This window comes from Eumetopias jubatus, unplaced genomic scaffold (assembly GCF_037043125.1).
Source record: "Eumetopias jubatus isolate StellerSeaLion01/CBP00866 unplaced genomic scaffold, mEumJub1_p1.0 scaffold_10, whole genome shotgun sequence".
Classification (NCBI taxonomy): Eukaryota; Metazoa; Chordata; class Mammalia; order Carnivora; family Otariidae; genus Eumetopias; species Eumetopias jubatus.
This window is the reverse complement of record NW_028274816.1, coordinates 38,470,629-38,491,511: the sequence shown is the minus strand read 5'-3', so window position 1 is coordinate 38,491,511 and position 20,883 is coordinate 38,470,629. Positions and strand designations below refer to the sequence as shown.

At 56.6% G+C, this 20,883-nt stretch overlaps 2 protein-coding genes across 3 annotated transcripts in view; both read left to right on the top strand.

Moving 5' to 3' along the window:
- Nucleotides 1–9,782, top strand: part of CA5A (carbonic anhydrase 5A) — a 31,022-nt gene extending 21,240 nt beyond the window's left edge. Inside the window, exons 6-10 of the mRNA XM_088026923.1 lie at nucleotides 1,870–2,025; nucleotides 4,466–4,609; nucleotides 6,142–6,237; nucleotides 9,180–9,238; nucleotides 9,653–9,782. Coding sequence (XP_087883049.1) covers nucleotides 1,870–2,025; nucleotides 4,466–4,609; nucleotides 6,142–6,237; nucleotides 9,180–9,238; nucleotides 9,653–9,782 — 585 coding nt within the window. The remainder of the gene's footprint in view (nucleotides 1–1,869; nucleotides 2,026–4,465; nucleotides 4,610–6,141; nucleotides 6,238–9,179; nucleotides 9,239–9,652) is intronic.
- A 9,133-nt stretch (nucleotides 9,783–18,915) lies between these two features.
- The window catches only part of SLC7A5 (solute carrier family 7 member 5), a 33,700-nt gene continuing 31,732 nt past the window's right edge, over nucleotides 18,916–20,883 (top strand). The window contains exon 1 of one of the 2 annotated variants that reach the window (XM_028097193.2): nucleotides 18,916–19,459. In XM_028097193.2, coding sequence (XP_027952994.1) covers nucleotides 18,916–19,459 — 544 coding nt within the window. The remainder of the gene's footprint in view (nucleotides 19,460–20,883) is intronic. The other variant, XM_088027527.1, reaches the window with a different exon arrangement.

Here is a 20,883-nt window from a genome sequence, read left to right as displayed (position 1 = left end):
TCCTGAGCCTGCCAACCCAAGGGACCCCAAGAGATCCTTCCGTCACTGAGCAAAAGCCTGCTGGAGGGCCCCCAGCTGGAGAACCAATAGGTCCTCCTTTGTCTGCACCCTTCCCTCACCCGGCACTGTGCTGAGTGGCAACCAGATTGCAGCCCTGGGACTCCTGCCCCTGCTGGTGGATTTCTTCAGGGATTCCCTAGTCCTGGGCAGAAGCGGGGGGGGGGGGGGGTCCATTTCTGCAGGCTCCCTGCCCTCCACCGCTTTACTGCTTTGGTTTCTCACTCACTCCTTCCAGCCAGGTGGCCTCTGTGCTATTCCTCAAGCCCTCAGGCCACACCCTGCCTCAGGGCCTTTGCACTGGCTCTGCCCACTCTCTGGAAGGCTCTTCCCCCTAGAAACCCGCAGCCCTCTTCCTTTACCCCTTCCAAGCCTTCACTCAAACGTGTCCTCTGTGAGGCCTTGAGAACCATCTCCTCTTAACACGCCAACCGCTAACCGCCCCCCAGCATCTCTGACCCCACTGCCCTACTTAAATTTCCTCCATCATGCCTACTGTGGTTGGAACGACTTGACATTTCACTTACTTATTTTGCGTGTGCTCTGCTTTTCTCCGGTAAAAAGTGAGTCCCGTGCATGTGGGTAGTTTGTCCTCTCGGTCTCCTCCGCCACCGCCCCCCCGTGCCCAGCATAGAGTCAGGGGTGCCCCACGTAGCTGTGGGTGAGTGAATGAAGGAGGTGCCCCATCCATGACCCCCGGAACGCAGAGAGGCAGCTGTGCCCGATCCTTTGATGAAGGCTGGGGAAAGCCAATAGGCACAGATTCTGACCAGAGGCTCCCACGTGGGGGAGGCGCTGACACGAGCCCCCCTCGGCTGCAGCACACAGGGAGCTTGGTGCCTGGTGGTCGAGAACAGCGTCCGGAGAAGGAGAATCCTGGCATAATGGTCAGGGCGGCCTGCTTCAAAGAGAACACCAACTGTCTAGAAAGAGTAATATTTTCTGGGGCAGCCCTTGCGGGAAACAGTCCGGTGGTTGCTCAAAACTTAAACACAGAATTACCGTGGGATCCGGTACATGCCCTTCTGGATATGTCCCCCAAGTAACTGAAAGCAAGGTCCTGAAGAGACATGGGTGCCTCGTGTTCACAAAAGCATCCCTCACAATAGGCCAGAGGGGCAAGCGTCTGTTCTGGGATGAATGGATGAGCAAAATGCGGTTGATCCACGCGGTGGAGTGTGCGGAAGGCTATTCTGACACCTGCCGCAGCGTGATGGACCTGGAGAGGGCTGTGCGGGGACCAAGGCTGCGCCGTTCTGCTCACAGAGGTCCCCGGAGGACTCAGATCCACAGGGACCGGAAGTAGATGGTGGGGGGCGGTGCTGGCACCGGGGGTAGGGCAGGGGAGGGCGTGCCTAATGAGGACAGAGTTTGCTCGGGAAGACGGGAACGTCCTGGAGATGGATGGTGGTGGTGGTCGCACCGCGTGAACGTCCTTAGAGCCACAGAACTCTGTGCTTAAACATGGTTAGGGTGGTCAATTTCATGTTATGTGGGTTATTTTACCATTGTTTTCAAAAATGTCATGTTTTCACAGCGGAGGTATGCAAACACGAATAACTCAGAAAGGAAACGTGTAAGCCTTTGGTGGGCATCCCTGCTCTGCCCGGGAGGGTCACATTTTCTTTACTGCTTCCAAAATGACAACTGCAGCCTCACCATCTTTATCCCAGGACCAGACTTGTCCCATGAAGGCCTGGTCGCTGGGACAAAGATGGGGCACCATCCCCTTCCTGCCAGCACCCCTCCCCTCCCCCCACCGCCACCGTCTCTGCCTGAGACCCGACGCCACCTGCGGTCTTGGTCTCTCAGGGCGCACGGGCTGCCGTGGGCCCCTTCCAGCCCTCCCGTCTCCTGCCTGCCTGTCGGGACTACTGGACCTACCCGGGCTCCCTCACCACGCCTCCGCTCAGCGAGTCGGTCACCTGGATCATCCAGAAGCAGCCTGTCGAAGTGGCTCAGAGCCAGGTGAGCTGCGCCTGAACCGGCGTGGGGGGAAGGGACTGAGGGCTCAAGTCCTGTTCAGGGCCACCGAGACACTGTGAGCGTGTGTCACGGGTTTCGTTGTCCGGTGTGGTTTGGATTCTCCAGCTAAAGAGGAGCTAGGCGAACTGTAACACCGGCTCTGTCTTAATCTTCAGCGGTTTCGAATGCAGGCGCAGCAAGTCTCCCTGATGACAAATGGCCGAACAAGGTCAGGGCTTTGCTCTGCTGTGTGTGTCGGGCTGAAGTTACTTTAGCAAGAACAGAAGTGACGTTAGAATTGGGACGTGGGTCCCCATGATGGGACCTCCGTAGGTATTTGTAGGTAAACAAATTAGCCGAGAAAGGAGTATCGTCAATGAATTTTGCAAAGCCGTGAAAGAAGTAGGGTCACTGAAGGAGAGGAGGAGATTTTAGAGTTTTTTCCCCCCTTCTTTGGATGATAGAACAGTAAACAATTGAGTTTGCTGAGAGTTTCTCTCACGGGCTGTATTAAGTTATACATGTTGAGAGAAAATTCCAGAAGAATTAGGTCAGTCAGCTATTGCTACAGCAATGCGGGTTAACAAACCACCCCAAAACTCAATGGCTCCTAACGAGCATCTATTTTACCTGCTTTGGGTCTGTGGGCTGGCTGTGGATGGCAGGGGGTTGGGGTTTGGGTCGGGCCCAGGTTGTCTTGTGCTCCTTGGACCAGTGGCTGCCCAGGGCTGGGTCCATGGTGCATGACAGAAATGCAAAAGACCAGCAGACCCCACATGCTCTCACCTGCTGGCCACAACACGTCCCAGTGGCTGAGGCCCACGGGGCGGGGAGGAGGCGAGCGAGTGCTCACAGAGTAATGCCCTAGTCTGGCACACACACTTACACCAGAAATTTAACACTGGGTGTCCAGGGATGCCTGCACTCCTTCTAATTTCCTTCCTCTTCCTTTTCTAAATAGTCTTCCCCTCCCCCTCCCCACCCAGAGTAAGTAGATATTACTTGTTAACACTTAAAAAACTTAGAGTATCTTTTTCTCTGGAAATCTCAAGAATGCGGAGACATCATGTCTGTGTCAGGCATTCAGAGTCTGGGGATGACAGACACGCAGCAAGCTCGCAGCCACGGCCCCTGTCCCCAGGCAGGGTGGGCCTCCCCTGCCAGTCTCTTTCTGAGGCTCCGGCCTCGTGATTCTGCAAACATCCTCTCGTGCAAAAGTCGTGGAATGACGCTGTTTGCTTTGGAAGGCAGAGCGAGCGACGCACTCTTCTCCCAAATCAGAACTGTTAGCAACACACGGAGGACCCTGGTCGAAAAATGGCCCCTGGTCACCAAGACCCCTCCGGTCACTCAGCACACACGTAATGAGCACCCATGCATGTCGGGTATTGCTGCCGAAGAGGGTGGGAGAAGGGTAGCAGCAGATGCAGTGATGAGGTCCATCGAGAACAGTCTCTGCACACTGCCGTCTGGGAGGAAATAGAAACACGAGCTAATTCTTTTAAGATGGGGGTGAGTATTAAACAGCAATGCAGAGCAGAAGCCCCTTACCCCGAGCAGAGGAACTGGGGAGGTGGTGCATGCACCGCTGCGGGGGGGTGGGGGTGGAGGGGGGTGGGGGGTGGAGGGGGGGAGAGAAGCTGCCTTCCTGAGCAAGCCAACAGCAGGTGCAGGACATCCTGTGCCTGAGCCCCGGGAGCCTGGGTCCTCCGTGCCCTCCATGACTCTGGGGGCAGCTGCCAGCTTGCTCCACACATGGTCACTGTGTAGACACAACCCCAGCTCCATAGGTCATCGAACATGGGAGTGATCCTTGCAGAGCTCTTCAGTGTATTCGGAGAACAAATGAGGTGATAAAAATGGACTTTTAGCTCCTTCAGTGAGAAGCGAGTCAAATGTTACTTCCTGTTGTATGTACTCGCTTAGGTTTTACGTTATAGGTGTTCGTTGACTGTTGCCGCATGGCAACTCCCGACGGTAGAGGCTTAAGGAAACGATCACCGTTAGTATCCCCCTGCGTTGCCGGGGGTCAGAGTACGGGGTGGTTCTGGCTTGGGATCGCTCGCAGCGTTGCAGTCAGAAGTCCTGTGGGCTCTGAAAGCTTGAGCCAGGCTGGAGGCTCACTCGGCGGCTGGCAGGCCGGTGCTGGCTGTTGGCCGTGGGCCTCGGCTCCTCTCATGGAGGCCGCTTGGCAGTCCTTACTACACAGCGGCTGACTTCTCCAGGGCAAGGACGCTGGAAACCAAGGCGGAAGCTTCGATGCCTCTTCTGACCGAGCTTGGCCGTCCCCTCCGCCACCTTGTGCTGGCCGTGCGCAGCCATCCCTGATTCAGTGTGTGGGCAGGGGTGGGGCGGAGCGCGAGTGCGCACGGCAGGAGGGCCATCTGGGAGCTGGTTCTCTCCGTACCTGCACCCGGCCCACTCTGGTTGCTCTCCATTGCAGCTGGCTGCCTTTCGCACGCTCCTGTCTTCCGCGCTCGGTGAAGAAGAGCATTCGATGGTGGACAACTACCGTCCACTTCAACCCCTGATGAACCGGAAGCTCCGTTCATCCTTCCGGGCTGCGGAAGGGGGCATCCGAGTGGATGTCGCCTCTGACACTAAAAAGAGAGAAAGAGATCATTGTTTCAGTCATTGTGCATTACAGTTGCGGGGAAAAGAAACTACTTCAAAGAAGCCTCAGTAGGGTAGGGAACGGAAATGTGGGGACACGGGGTATCTCGGCGCCCATGGCAGCGCCCGAGCAAGCCCCCGCTGACCCGGGCCACCCGCCCACGCTTCCTTGTCTCAGACAGGCGCCCTCTGTCTCTCCACACCCATGGCCCCCGCATGCTTCCCGAGGGACGGGGACCCACGTGCGTCTTCCCTGCCTCCAGACTCCTGGGCGTCTCAGCGTCCTGGGGCTGCTGTGACAGATGACCACAGACTGGAGGGGCTAACCCAAGAGCAATGTGTTCCTTCACAGTTCTAGCAGCCCAGTTTGAAGGTGTCGGGGGGCTGGCGGGAAACCGCGGCTTCCGGGCCCGTCCCGGCCCCTGAGGCCGCCTGCGATCCCCGGCTCGAGCCCCCGCTCCGGCTTCATGGCCAAGGGGGTTTCCAATGTGTGCTCAGGACCCGGTGCCGTTTAGTTGTGGTCGTTCTGCTTTTTTTTTTTTTTTTTTAATTGTAATGAAACACACACCACATAAATTACCATTTTGCCCATTTCCAAGTGAACGCGTCTGTGGCATTTATTGCGTTCGTGATGGTGTGCAGCCGTCCCACCGCTCGGCCCCAGAGCTCTCTGAATCTTGCAGAACTGGAACTCTGCCCGCCACCCCACCCCCACCCCCAGTGCGCGCTCCCTGCCCACGCCCGCCCCCAGCCCCCGGCAGCCCTGCTTCAAGGGTCTGTCTCCGCGATTTTGACTGCGCTACAATAAAACATAAGTGGAACCGTTATAATATTTGGGCTTTTGTGACTGGCTTCTTTCACTTAGCGCCACGTCCCCGACGTTCACCCATCCTAAAGCTGGTGTTAGAGCTTTCTTCCTTTGTGAGGCTGAGGAACATCCTGATTGATAATAGCATTTTTATTCTCACAGCATCACGAATATTCCCCTCTGGTAGTGATGCAAAGCTACGAACAACCCATCGTGTTGTCTCCCAACATTACCTTTCTGCCCGGCGCACAGTGAGACGTGGCACATAAGCATTGCATGTTTTCTTCCTCTTCCTTCCCTAAATGGTCTTCCCCCCGCAAAGTAAGTAGATATTACTTGTTTACATTTTAAAAACTAAGATTATCTTTTTCTCTGGAAATGTCAAGAATGCGGAGACGGCCTGCCTGTGTCGGGCATTCAGAGTCCGGGGATGGACAGACAGACCACGGCCCCTTCCCCACGCGGAAAATATGGAATCCACCGAGGTACAGCAAAAACAAAACAAAAACAAACAAACAAACAAACAAAAAAAACCCTCCATTTCATTTCGGGGAGATAAAGAATAAATAGACTCCCTACAGTCCACAAATAGCATCTCAAATCAAAGAGAACATATGATACGGATGTGGTTTGTCTTGGCAGAGATTTTTATTTTTCCCCAATCTCAGAGCCTCCCGTGGTGTTTCCACAATTTGCAGTCTGGCTTTGGGCGATTCGAGGCTCTGGCCTCCACTGCAGAGAAAGCACCCCGACTTCCTTACACACCATCTTTGCTGGGAAAGCTCACCCTCACGGTGAGCTGTTACAATGCCTCGTCCAGATGCAGCCCCACAGGCCCTCCAGGGCGCCCACAGAGCCCACGGAGGCACCTCCATTCCAGCAAGCTTGGGTGTGCCGGTGATGGGTGGGGGGCCTGGCTGTTCGCCTGGGTGCGAAGCTGGGGGAGGACATCGAGGAGAAGCGGATAGTGTAAAGTCTGGTTCAGACCAAAAATATTTCTTGTCTTCTGGGGCAGTGTCACGACGCCTGAGTCTTGAGTGAGGTGGGCTTTCGTGCACAGGGAGAGTGTCCTGTGGTGGTCGTACCAGTTGCCCCAGACTCAGTGGCTTCCAACAATATGCATTTGTTGCCTTACAGTCTGGAGGACAGAGGGCAGACACGGGTCTCAGGGAGCGACAGTCAGGGTGCGGGCAGGCTGGCTCCCGCTGGAGGCTTCTGGCTGTTTCCAGGCTTCCCCAACGGCTAGAGGCGCCCCCGTCCCTTGGCTCAGGGCCCCTCCTAAGACCACCTTCAAAGATGTCACTGCCACGAGCCTCTGCCTCCATCACCACAGCGTCCCTCTGACTTGGACCCTCGCCCTCCCTCTTACAAGGACCTTGTGAGTCCACGGGGCCCACCCGCATCGTCCAGGCTCATCTCCTCACCTCCAGATCCTTCATCCCATCTGCAAAGTCCCTTTGCCATGTGAGGTCACATATCCACAGGTCCCGAGGATGAGGACAAGGACACCTTGGGCCATTATGCAGCCGTCCACACTGTAGGCACAAAACCGCACTGAGCCTGGTCTCCTCTTGAGGTGGTGGGGGAGGGGATGGATTGGGAAAGGTACTGGGGGAAGGCAGGGGTGGGAGGGAGGGGTGTTGAAAATGCTCCAGAGCTGCACTGTCCAATAGCCCTTTCTGTAATGGCGGAATGTTCTAGAACTGTGCTGTCCTCTAGCACTTTCTGGGATGTTCCAGAATAGCATTGTCCTATATGGCAGCTCTTGGATACACATGGCCATTGAGCACTTACACTGGGTTAAGTGCAATTGAGGAACGGAATTGTAACGGTACATGATTTTAATTGCTTGCATTCAAATGCCACCCATGACTGGCCAGGGGCCGCCATGTTGGACAGCATAGCTCTCTAACGGGACCGGAGCAGGTATATTACTTGACGGCCCACTTGAGAGCTGAGGTTTCTGAGGCCCTGCAGACAGGACACGAGGCCACCTGGGATGTCAAGTCCATCACTTCTGTGGGCATCACGAACTTGCTATACCAGTAGGTGACTGGCGCCTCCGAGGGAAGGCGGCTCTGTACTGATCAGGCCACAGGTCGTTCGTTTGCAACAGAAATGCCTTAAAATAAACATGTTTTGACGCTTAAGAGGGCTGAGTTTGGTCGTGATGCTAGCTGAGAGGATTGGCTTGAAGCCGTCAGAAGAGATATCCAAAGAGGAACTCACCAAAATGGACATGTTTCTGTTCCATGTCTAAGCTCATGTCTCCGGTCACTTCATTCATAATTAAGAGGAGTTTACTGAACAGCAGAGCACGTGTCCGATCACGTGGGCCCAGCCCTCACCCCCAAAGCTTGTGGTTCCCTTGCTCTGGGGAGCGGTGTTTGAGAAAGCTTCCCAAGTGACTGGCTTGGGTGGCTAGGGACAAGACCCCGGCCATCCCACTTAGCTGTTTTAACAAGCTCTATGGACGTTCTGGGAAACAGCCTCCAGGTTTTAATGGGGAAACTGAGGCTCACTTGAGAGATGACGACTCACCCAGGAAGAGGCGGAGATGGGAGAGAGAGCCGCTCTCTGACGGGAGGTGGTCCGCCAGGGCCCCGGGCGGGGCTGGGCTCTTGCCTCCTCTGATGTGTGCAGTTAAAGACAAGAAAAAGGGCCGCCTCCCATCGGAATGATCAAGCCCTGAACTGTACCGTTCAGTGAAAACTCTCGTGCCGTCAGACCCTGCTGTCACATTTGGATGGACGCTTCCAGCCAAAGAGGCGACCGCTCAGACGTCCCGCAGTTTCTGAGAATCACACTTGCAGATAATGAAGGCATGTGGGGAATTGGAGAATGGGCTCTCTGCGCCGTCCCTTTCCACGGGGACTTTGGGGGCAGAGAAAGGCCCAGGGGTGCAGAGGGGCCTTGCAAGAGGAAGAGCAGAGCCTGGGCTCGGTTCTACCCGGCACGCGGTAACACCGTGTCCCAACCAGAATTCCAGGAGCAGGTGGGAGAACTTTCAACCTCGTGTTTCATGCTGATGTAAGCCTTTCCTCTGAGGGCACGGACGCCTTTGAAAGTCTCCTGGTAGGTGTTTTCTTTTGTCAGTTATTTTTAAAAGCCGGCGTTAACCCTGGGACACTGAGACCCTCCCGGGAGCCACACCGAGCCTGGATGCGTTGCACTGAAACCACAAACACCCCAAGAGGAAAGACGTGGCTCTCAGCCCTCAAAGCAATGGTACAAAAAACAAACACAGATGCTCCCACTCCCTGTCCTGAATGGCCGCCAGATGCAGAGGTCAAGGTCCGCGGGTTTGTGGGACCGGCTCTCAGTGTGGTGCAATTGTGGCTGAGGACCCTATTGTGGAAACTCTGGCCCAAACTTGAAAGCTCAAAGCCTCCTCCCTGTACTTTTATGTTATTTTCTCATTTTTTAAAATACAAATGTGTAAGAAGTGCCTGGTTCCTGGCAAATTGCTGTCCCTTCCTCCCTCCCCTCCCCTTCCTAACTCGAGAACCAGGGAGGCTCTCTCCTGGCGGGCCGCAGGGCTGACTGAATCCCCTCCGGGCTGCCCCTGGGGACAAGACCCGCTGCCACTCCTTTCGCGGACTGCCCCTGCCCACCTTCCCACCCCCCCACCCAGTCTGCACCAGCCAGGAGTCTGGGCCCCTCTCACCCCACGTCTCCCCGGCCTGGACACCCCGCTCTCCCGCCCGCTGCCCTCTGCTCCCCCACCTCTCCGCAGAAACACCGGGAACACGAGACCCCCCCGAGCCCTCGGCCTTCACCAGGGTTCCTCGTCCTGTGCGCTTGGCCTCCTGCCAGAAGGCGCCCACCAACGCCATCTCAGTAAATGGCACCTCTCCCCCCCAGTGCTAAGGCCAGCCTTGAGGAGCCCCTCAGAGCTCCTGCCCCTTGCTCCCCGCATCCCAGACAGCCGTGGATCCTGTTGGTGGCAGCCCTAGTCCGTCACGTGCTGTAGATCCGTTCGCTGTCCTCCGTGGTCTCTGCCGCGCCCCAGCTGGATTGCACCACTAGCCTCTTGAGGACCCCCCTTCTTTCCAGCTCTCCCTGCCCCCGCCTAACCCACTCTTCTCCTACCACGCCTGCAGGTCAAGCTCCCTTCCGCGGTGGCCTCTGAGTGCGGGGTCCCCCCTGCCGGCACTGCTGCCCCACAGCTGTGTTAGTGAGCCCCCTTCTCTGTCCCCCTCCCTGCAGCCCTCCAGCCCTGTGCTTGGACAGGGCACTCATCCTGTCCCTGGCCCACGGCTTGCTTCCCTGCAAGGGTGGTGTCCTCATCTACCTGCTGACTTGCAGCCCAGAACAGACACTCGTCTGCGGAAACTGAGTGAGGTACTCCGACCCGTAACGCTCAGGTACTACCTGCCCTCTCCAAGTCAGCCAGGCGTGCTCTTGCCTCAGGCCTTGGGTCATGCTGTTCCCTCTCCTGGGAATGCCCTTCCCCTCCTGGTTCTGCTCATAAACTTCTATCATGCAAGGCTCAGCCCAAGTGCCTCCTCCGCAGTGATTCTTTCCTCGGCACCTCCCCAGAGAACTGACCCTCTCTGTGCTACTGCATGTCCTATTGATGTGTGTGAAAGCAAGTGAGGGAGAGCATGAAGAAGCATGGAACAGCATGGAGAAGCTGTGGAACAGCATGGAACAGATACAGAGCAGCATGGAACAGCATGGAGCAGCATGGAATAGACACGGAGCAGCATGGAACAGCATGGAGCAGACGTGGAGCAACATGGAACAGACACGGAGCAGCATGGAACAGCATGGAACAGACATGGAGCAACATGGAACAGACATGGAACAGACATGGAACAGCATAGAACAGCATAAACAGCATGGAGCACCACAGAGCAGCTAGGAGCATCATGGAGCAGCATGGAACAGACATGGACAGCATGAAGTAGCCTAGGTGTTTGGCCCTCACCATAGAAAGTGTTGTGTAGGGTGGTGAACATTATCCTCCCGGAGATTTCTGAAGAATGGAACTGAATTCTCACCTCCCCAAATCTACCTTTCTGCTCTGAGTCCTGTACCTGACCTGGTGTGTGTGGCCTTGGCTCAGCAGCCACTGTGCCCAAAACACAGAGGAAGAGCCACGGGGTCTGCGTGAGCAGCTCTGAAAGCCCTGGCTGCCAAGAGTGTAGGTGTCTCCAGACTCTGCAGGTTTATAAGAGCTACTCGCAAGGGGCACACCTCAGCTCTGGCACTGCTTAGTGCCAGGTTGTAGGATGTAGGATGAGTTCCCCCGATAATCCAGGGCAAGGTGGGAGCAAGTTCAGTGTGAGAGTCAGCCTGTCTGTGCATTGACTAATACGCGACTCGGCGCCCACGTTGGCTGCTAAGCAGTGAGATGCCTGGCCCCAAGTCCATGGAAATGTTAGAATGGATGTCAACAGGAAAAAAGCTCTTCTGTTTCCGTCATACTTAAGATACGTTCACCGACTGTTGCACTGAAGATTAAGGCTGTGTATTTTTTCAATGTCAAGATTATACTGTATCAGAATTTCCTGTGTCAGTTTGGGAATTTTTTTTTTCTTAGTAGCATTGAAATAGGGAAACTATTTTAAAGTAAAGTGAAATCTTCTGATCCTTTTACTAAATTCTGGAAATTCAGAGGGGGCCGCCCTACAGGTGTTCCAGGTCCCTGAACATATAAACACAAATCAAAGATACAGACATCAAACAGCAGGTGTATAGCTCAGGCTTTACATCTGTATCCGCGATTCCATAAGGAAACACACAGCTTCCCTGCAATTAACATCCAACAACCATTTATCAAACACCTCCAGCCAGTGTGTACTAGTTAGTGTGCAAGACAGTCGGGATATGTCCGTGAACAAAACAGCAAAGTGCACAGGGTCTGGCCCCAGTGGGGCGTGCATCAGCGGGGAAGGTAGTGCAGAGACGGGATGTAATAAGCAAGTGTGGAATACGCTAGAGGTGACCAGGGCTCCGTGTCACTCATGTTCCAGACACAGACCCAATGGTGAACCACGTCGGCAGCAGGGGCTGGAAGCATTGGATGCTGGAGACATTTGCACTGTGATTTCTGGCCCCCTGGCTGTGGGGGCCAGAGAACGTGGGGGGTCAAGGGTAAGGTCAAGGCATTGATGCACGGCTCAGAGGACAGGGTTCGCTCTGCTGGCCTAGAAGTCTGGGGCGGAGGTCGGGGGAAGAAGGTGGAGGGAGCCACCCCCCGCGAACCCCTTGCAGCTCCGATCGTTCCTCCTTGGCCTCAAGGTGTGAGAGCTACACTTTTGATTGGCGTTTTCCTTTTTACACGCCCCACTCACTTCTAGAACCTCCAAAGGGCCGAGTACGGTGACACAGATGCGTGTGTGGGCCACACTGCTACGTGGACAGGGTGGAAATGTCTGGGGTCAGACCCCCAGCAGGCAGGTGCTGCCCCCGGGGCCTCAGGGAGCCAGGGCGGTGTTGGGGCCCAGCGGGGGCAGGACCTCATCCCGAGGCTGCCCCACCCCTCCCAGCTGCCCGGGGGTGGGGGGCAGAGGCAGCCCAGACCTCCCTGCCACTGTCTGTGTCCACTCAGGATGGGACTAGCGATGGGAACAGGACGGCTCTTCCTGCACTTCCTTCTTGTGGGCTTGAGCTGGCCGCAGGAGGCAGGCTGACCACTGGGAACTACCTCCTTCCCCTGTGCTCCGTGAGCGAGGCAAACTCAGGGTGTGAGATGGCCTGGAGGTGGCCAGTCTGAGGCGGGAGGAGACCCTGCAGGCTCACATCTGTGCGTGCAGGTCCCCGTCAAGGAGGCTGCCTGGCACAGCACTGCCTCGGTCCATCTGTCCCTCCTTCCACCAGAAGATGATTCTACACGGACGTGCTCTCCCAGCTGCTGGAGCCTTTGGCCCCCTCGGCTCAGACGTGCCCACAGGGAGAGCCAGGCCCCCCGCGGAGCTGCACACGCAGGGACCCACGGGTGCTCAGTGAGATGGGGACTCCGGGGGAATGTCACGCAGACAAGCTGGGCGAGCTCTACCTGTGCCCTTGACAGGCCGACACGACTGGCCAGGTCCGAGAAGGGGCCTGGGCACAGGTGCCCACCCTTTCTATAACATCTCAGGACCGGCTTAGGGCTTATTACAACAAAGCACAACACGCTGGGGGCTCTCCACACCAGAAGTTTATTCTCACAGCGCTCTGGAGCCCAGAGTCCAAAATGAGAGCCATGTGTCCTCCGAAGCCGGGTGGGGAGGACCTGTCCTCCCTCTTCCTGCCTCTGGTCACCCGTGGTCCTTGGCCATTCTCCACTGTCACTGTGTCCGGTCTTCACGTGCCGTCTTCCTGTAGGGACACAGTCCCACTGGGCTGGGGACACCCTGCTGCGGGATGACTTCATCTTCCTTAGTTACCTCTGCAATCACCTATTTCCAAATGAGGCCACGTTCTGAGGACCTGGGGGGGGTGGGTAGGACTTCTCTCTGTTGTTTTAGGGGGACACAATTCAACTAATATCCCTTAAATAAGGTGGGGGCCACCTCCCAAACAAGCCTGTGCAAGGAGGTGCAGGACAGAGCCCAGCACCGGTTGCATATTATCTACATGAAGAAATCAGACGAAGACCAAAATGTCCAACCAGTGTTCTGACTTGTTCATTAGGCCTTTGGCATAAACCCCCAGGAAAAGCCCTGAGTCCCAAACCCAGACCTCTTGGGGGGAAGACCCGATGGGCTTGGGTGGTCAATGGTTTGATGATTGACTGTGCCAGAGATGGGTGGGGCCGTTGACACCAGCTGGCTGTAGGGCTATCCGGTTGCTGGCAGGTCCGAAGGGTCTTCTGAAATGGTCAGTGCTTGCAGGAGGGGAGACACATGGCGGCAGCAAGACATGCATTTTCAGAGGCTCATCAGCTGCCTGACACAGACATTCCTGCCACTGAGACCACGCCCAGACGAATGACCACGCCTGGACGAGTGACCACGCCCGGACGAGTGACCATGTCTGGACGAGTGACCACGCCCGGACGAGTGACCACAGCAGAAGACGCAGTGAGGGTAGCACTAGAACCACTTCTGCCTACGCTTCCTCGGACACACATTCCAGCTCAGCCCACACTGGGAAAGTAAGCCAGGACTGGAGGCCCGCACCCCAGGAACCAGTCCCCCGTGAGTCCTGGAAGATCCCCTTTCTGGTGAGGTGCTTCACCCTCGGCTTCTCCCACCCACCCTGCTTCATAAAAGAGAAACTGAGTCTCCAAAGCTGAGTGGGGCCCTGCCTGGAGCACCATTAACCACAGTGGTAGAGGCCACACTTGAACCCAGGGCCCCCAAGTCCAGGCCAGCACACTTTTCTCTTTTCTTGAGGTTAAAATTCACGTAACATAAAAGTGACCGTTAGACCTTTTAAAGTAGACAGTTCAGTGGCGTTTAGCACATTCACACTGTGGTGCAATAATCACCTCTATCTGGTTCCACGACGTTCTGTCTCCCCAGAGAGAACCCGCGATCGGCAGTCACTGCCCCTGCCCCCGCTCTCTCCCCCTGCAACCGAGAATGTACCTTCTGTCTCTAGACGCTGCCTTCCCTGGACATTCCGCGTTCGGGGAACCGTGCAATCCTGCGTGCCTGGCTTCTATCACGGAGCTGATGCTCTCACAGTTCACGTTGGCGGCTAATATTCCAGCATGTGGTTCTGCCCCACTTTTCTTCCCCATCTCCCCACTGATGGGCTGGCCTGAACTCTCCGTCCCCGTCCCCGTTCCCTGCCCTTGCCTCCTGCGTAATCCTCAAGAGCGGGCGCTCTTCCTGAGTGCGCCCATGGGGCCAAACTTGGGAACCACGCTGAGCAGGGAGGCCTGAGCCCAGTGGCCGGTGGTAGGACCGCTTTCTGTTTCTCCCTTGGCTGAGCCCTTGGTGCAAACCTAGCCCCACGATCTCTCTAACCTCCCTGCTGTTACTCAGAAATTCCCTGGGGCTGTGGATCCCACCCGGAGCCACGAAGACTGTGACCATCTCCGCCTACGATCTTGAGGAAGTTGGGTGGCCTTGCTGAGCATGTGAATGGAGCCAAAAGGATTCTGTGAAGGGAAGTCGGGAGCTCTTTTCTCCCTGAGAGCGGGCGAGGATTCTGCCCGAGGACAATGGACCTGCAGGGAGCCTCCAGGAGCAGCGGGAATGACACTCTCCGAGAACTAGAAGAATCCGCGAGCCCGTCCGTCTGGCGCTAGAAGGTGGCTGACATGGCTGCCCGTGTAGGAGGCCCACCCTGCTGCTGAGGCTGGGCTCGGCCCCCTCCTGAACGCACTAGGCCTCGTTTCTCCAGCCACAAACAGGGCCTCACGATGTTGCTGCAGGACTTAAATAACATACAGCATCTCCAAGTCCTGGCCGGGTGAACCACTCCACGTGTGGTCTGCTCCTGAACGGAACTTCATTTCAGATATTGCTGAGGGCCGTCCTGCCTTTTCAAGCATGCGGACAGGAAAAACCAGCAGCTGAGCGTAACAAAAGCATGGCTTTTACCAACAAATTTCCAGGAAAAGAAAGGAAGCTTCCTTGGTGAAAAGGACACAGATATTTCTCATGGGACTGGGAAGAGGCAGACAGGGGGCAAGTTTCCACATCAGTGAGGGATTTTTGGGTCTGCCCTTTCCTGGGAAAAAGAAGTTCAAAAGGAGAGCAAGGATCTGATACAGCTGTAAAGGCCCGGGCCCTCACCAGCTGGCGGGGCGATTCAAAGCACAGCCCTGGAGCGGCAGACAGACTCACGGGCCCGAGCCAACGAAGGGTCACCTCATTCCCACCCCTTGCAGGGCTCCGCCGTAATGCAGGTTACCCCGTGGGGGCGGGCGGCTCCCTTATGTCCGTTCTACCCCAAACTACTGCCCCACTTTTACCCGTGTGGAAGCTGAGGCCCAGCGCGACGCCCAGACACACGGCTGGAGGTTCCTTTCCAAGCCAGGCTGCTGGCTGGGCTGCAAGCATTGCGGCAGGTGTTGCCTGGGGCAGCTCAAAGCGGGGGCACCCATGAGTACCCCCCGGGGTGGGAAGGAAGCCTTTTAAACCCTGGAGACAAAGTGAGCCCCTCGTCTGTGGGAGCCAAGGGTCTCCCAGCGAGGCAGAAAATCACCCTGTGTGCGTGGTTTGCAAGTTCTCTTTACCTTCAGGGACAGGAGGCTTGCTTTAAGTAGAGCTCGCCGGGCGATGACTCTGCTGGAATATTTGTGAAAGGCACCGAACCCACGTGTGGTGATCGAGGGTTTGTGAGGCTGTCCAACTCTCCCCGGGCGAGGGGCCCACACTTTTCTTCCCCAAGGCCAAAAACATCAGAGTGTGCCCCAAACGGCAGTCGGATACAAAGCCAGGGGAGCAGGAGGGCAACTTCCCGTAGACTCCTGGCTTCCCCAGGGAGGAGTCGCAAGCCAGGCTCGGGGCAGCTCGATGTGGGAAGGGGGCCGGAACTCAGAGCTCGCTCATGCGTGTGCCCTGGGAAGTTTCCTTCCAACCTTGGGGCTCTGGGACATGGGACCTTTAGAGAGACTGAGAACGAGGAAGAAGTGTATGCTTGCTGTGGAAAGTGTAGAAACGACAGGGAAATAGAAGAAAACGTCGCACATAACATGCACACACGCTCGCACGCACACCAGGGGGAGGCTGCTCTCAGCACATCGGGGCTCAATTCATCAAATCTGCCATTTTATAGACACCATCACCCCTACTGGTGATCACTACTGACAGAGTGGTTCTGGGACGACGCTGTTCTCGGTACTCCTCTGTACTGGGAGCGATGATTCCCCACGTGGAGCCCGGGAAACCCAGGCCCAGAGAGGGGCTGGATTTGCCCAGGTCCTTGAGCTGGTGGCCCCAAGGACGTGGGGCCAGGGGTGGGCGCAGGAGCCTGAGTCGAAGCCCGAGGATTACGCTGCTGCCGTGAAATTCCCCGTGTCCCCCCCCCCCCCGCAAGGTTTACGGAGAGAGGATTGATGGGTACATTGTATTACTTTCAGGCGCACCGCGCCTAATGTTTCGTGGTTTGTATATGCGGCTGAGCGACCCCACGGCGAGTCTACCTCGCACCCGTCACCCCACATAGTTACGCGTCTTGTTAACTCGGGTCCCTTGCCGACCACACCATGGCCACAGCACCGACACCTCTGAGTCTGTGTCTTCAGACTCCCTTTGCCCCTCCCTCGTCCTTCCCCACTTCCCATTTCCTGCACCCCGCATCTTGCCGCCAGGACCCTGAACCCCGGGGCCGCTCTGGAGATGACAGGACAGCACTCAGAAAGCAGGAAGAGTGTGCAGAGCGGCCACGACACTGGCCCAACGTCCAGCCCATCTTCCAGCAGCTGGGGGGCTTGCGATGGGTTCTCTTCCGCCCAGATTGGCCCCAGAGCCTCTGGGACTCCAAACAGGAGACAGAGAAAGGCCGCCTAAGAGGGGTCGTGATTTGCTAGCCCCACAACAGATACCGCTCTGCCCCCCTGAAGCACAGGGTACGCTTTCCTACAGAGCGGTCCCGCCTCTTCAAGGCCAATCCTCCCTGCTCCAAGAGGCCCTGGGAAACGTTCCTTCCCAGGAGAGGCACTGGCCTTGAGGCCTGGTTACACCCTCTACCTGAGAAACAGGAACCGCTCTTCCTCCAAAATGGCAGGTTTCCCAGGTCTTGGAAAAATAGAAGGGGAGACCCCGTTTAGCCAGAGCACATCAAGAGTCTGCCAAATGGGGCTTTGGAATGTTACATGCCATCCTTCTCTTCAATCAATCAAGACTAGATTGTGCCAGGAGAACACTCTCACATCCTGATGTTTCACAGTTCCCCCGTAGATTCCACCGACCGTCTGGGTACCACCACGTTTGCCAAAGCAAGTCCGTCGGCTGTTTGGTTTATTTCCAGTGCTGGCCATTACGTTGAAAAGCTATAGTAAACAACCATGTAGCCAAAATACAGCCCACCCCTTACTTCCTTAGAGAAAGTCCCAGAAGTGGGATAACTAAGTAGAGGGCATGACCCTTTAAGGCTTTTGGCAGAAACTCCCGAGAACTTTTCCTCTATAGAAAAATGTTCAAGATATTCTCCCCACCAGTCCTCATGAAAATAAAGGTCACAGCTTTTAATAAATTAGAAACTAGGGCTGGTTGGCGCAGAAAAGCTGCCCAGTGAGCGGCCGCCTTAAATCTGTAGACAAATAGCTCCTTGAGGACTAAAGAGAACCACCGGTAGATGGCACTCTTTGCTAATATTTTAGAGTCTGATTTTGGGTATTTTCTCATTTCTATTTTCTACTTTCAACTTGGTGGAGAACTCAGAGACACAAATATGTCCAGAGCAGATTTGCAAGAGGAAATTGAGTACATTATCACATGGAAACCAATCGACAATGTTGCGTAACAGTGGGACCCTGGGACCCTGGGGCAGCTTGAAAGCACTCCTGGGGTGTCAGAACCCAGCTCAGGAGGGTCTCCTGCATCTTCTCAGGAGCCCTGCACTCACGTCACCTGTGCGCGGCCCCGTGCACGTGTGGGGCCCTCTGCCTCCCTCGTTAATTCTCACCCCGGGACAGCTAAACTAGATGGGTCTGTCTCCTCCACCCGGCATTCCAGGTCTTGGCAGTTGGCTCATTACAGGTCCATGTGTGATTATTGGCCAGCTCTCTTTTGTTGTTGGAGGACGCCCTCCCGGTCAGGTGCCTGGAGTCCAGGGCAGTGCCCAGCCCTGGGGGACACACCCTTGCAGATGTCTGCTGTGTGAGTGCAGGTGAGGTGCTTGGGACCTTGCCTTAGAACACTGCCACCTGATCGCCTTCCTTGAGAAACCGTATCCATCCTGAGAGGGCCTTCCTTTCAACTCCTGCCGGGGATTTGGGGGCAGGGTCCTCAGGGGGCTCCTTCCAGGCATCCCCCATGAAGTCAATATAAGTGAGCTTATGCAGATTTCTGGTTTCCCCAAGTCTAGGTCGCTGCTTCTAGAGCTGTGCCCCTGAAGTCTGCTCTTTGGCATGGAGAGTCCCCGCGGGATAAAATGGTAATCGGCCCACAAAGGGACTCAGGACGTGGCCTCAGACTGTGACTTAGTACCCCAGGCCCGAGCTGGAGACCTCCCAGGTCGGCAGGAGGAGCCGACCAGGTCGAGGGGTGGGGTGATCACCCCGGCCCAGCGCCCCCACCGGGCCTGAGCGCCCTGGCACGGGCCAGGCAGGCAGGCACCCCAGCTCCCAGCCTGGGTCCGGGGCGCCGGGCCGCGGGGTCGGGGGGCGGCCCTATATATAGCAGGTGCTTGCCGGCCCCGCACGGGCCCCGGACGGGGCGGGGCGCAGCCGGCGCCGCCAAAAGGAGGGGACACGGCGTCGCGGGGCGGGGCCGGAGGCGGCGCATAAAGCCGGCGGCGCGGTGCGGCCTGACGCAGCGGCCGGCAGCCGCGCGGGGAGCCGGTGCGTGCTGGGCGTGAGTCGCTCCGTGGCGGCCGCGCGCCTCGTGGTGTGGTCCGGCGGCGGCGGCGGCGGCGGCATGGCAGGCCCCGGCCCGAAGCGGCGCGTGTCCGCGGCCCCCGCGGCGGCCGAGGAGGAGGAGCGGCAGGCGCGGGAGCAGATGCTGGCGACGCGGCGCGCGGACGGCGGGGAGGGCGCGCAGGGCGCCGAGGGCGTGACCCTGCAGCGGAGCATCACGCTCTTCAACGGTGTGGCCATAATCGTGGGCACGATCATCGGTTCGGGCATCTTCGTGACGCCCACCGGCGTGCTCAAGGAGGCGGGCTCGCCCGGACTGGCGCTGGTGGTGTGGGCCGTGTGCGGGGTCTTCTCCATCGTGGGCGCGCTCTGCTACGCGGAGCTGGGGACCACCATCACCAAGTCGGGGGGCGACTACGCCTACATGCTCGAGGTGTACGGCTCGCTGCCCGCCTTCCTCAAGCTCTGGATCGAGCTGCTCATCATCCGGCCGTCTTCGCAGTACATCGTGGCGCTGGTCTTCGCCACCTACCTGCTCAAGCCGCTCTTCCCCAGCTGCCCGGTGCCCGAGGAGGCCGCCAAGCTCGTGGCCTGCCTCTGCGTGCGTGAGTACCGACCCGGGGTTGCGGGGGGTGGGCACCGAGCCGCGGGCGGGCCGGTCCCCGCGGAACGCACGTGGGTCTCATTCATTCGTGGCCGCCTCATTTTGGGAATTCGGCGGTGAGTCAGCAGGGGGCCCCTGCCCTAAGTCTCGGGGAGGGCGGAGGCGGGGTGTGCGTGTCCCACTTCCTCACCTCATCCATTCATAATCTGAGCATCCGCACGGTGTCCAAAAAGCGCATTTCCTGTTTGAGGTTCCCAGGGCTGACTGCTCAGACAGAAATTGTAGTTAAAGGGAAAAAAAATCATTCATTTCTGCTCTCGAAACCGGCTTATCAGGAATCAGCAGAGGCTAGCTCCCACAAAACCAGTACTAACAGAATCCTGTGGTGCTCATTTGGGCAGCAGTGTCAAGAGTGGTTACAGAGGGGTGGTTGGCTGCAAATTGAACGTGTGTGTGTTGGGGGTGGAGGCTGGGTTTCGGGGGCCCCCAGTTGTGCTGGAAAACAGCCCCTGGTCATCTTCCTGATGGGCATGGTCTGCGTTATTCTGGTGGATACGGTCCTGGTGAACTATGAGTGCTTTGCCAAAACAGTTTTCTGGTGGGATTTCAGAAAAAAATCGTTTGTACCAAACGTCATGTGATTTTCTTCTCTTTTTTTTGGCCGTTGGCACTTTTTACACCTACCCCTTGGCCAACTTCTAAGGAGCCTTGCAGGGTGGAAGCGTCCTGTTTTCAGAGCTGCCACCTGATGTGAGGATTTGCCTGGATGTTAATAGTGCATATAGGTCCAGAGCCAGCAGGGCTACGTTCAGGGTGGGGGGTCCTGGCCTCGAAACTCGGGGACTGTGCAGTTACTAGGAGTGGCTTCTGATTGGCAGTGCCTTGCTGGTGCTGTGGGGATTATGGTGTGTGTGGACCAAGGTTCCTGCACGAGCCACACTGTAGTGAGGGGACAGGCACATTTCACAAAGTGGTGAGTCCAGAAGGCAAAACCCAGGGCAGCTCTGCTTGGCCTCCTGACATCACACGCTTTCCCAAGACCCTGAACAGAGCAGCCACGCCGGGTGAAGGAGCATTATTCGCCTTTTTTGGGGCGGTCTCACGAGGTGGATCTCAGCTTAAAAAAAAAAAAAATTTTTTTGTCTAAATGTAGGAGGTCAGTCTGCTTGAGGACAGGAAGACCTGTGGTTTCTGGTGGGGCTTTGAGATGAGGGTTTTATGGGACGACACATAGGTCTGAGAAAGGAAAAGCCCCTCTAAAGGCAAAAGGACTTCTTAAGGTATAATTATAATAATCGTATTACAATATGATTTAATGTTTGGGCCCACTATGTAGTGAAACAGGTAATGTCTATCTTTTTTTAAAGATTTTATTTATTTATTTGTGAGAGAGAGCACGTGCACAAGCAGGGGTAGGGGCAGAGG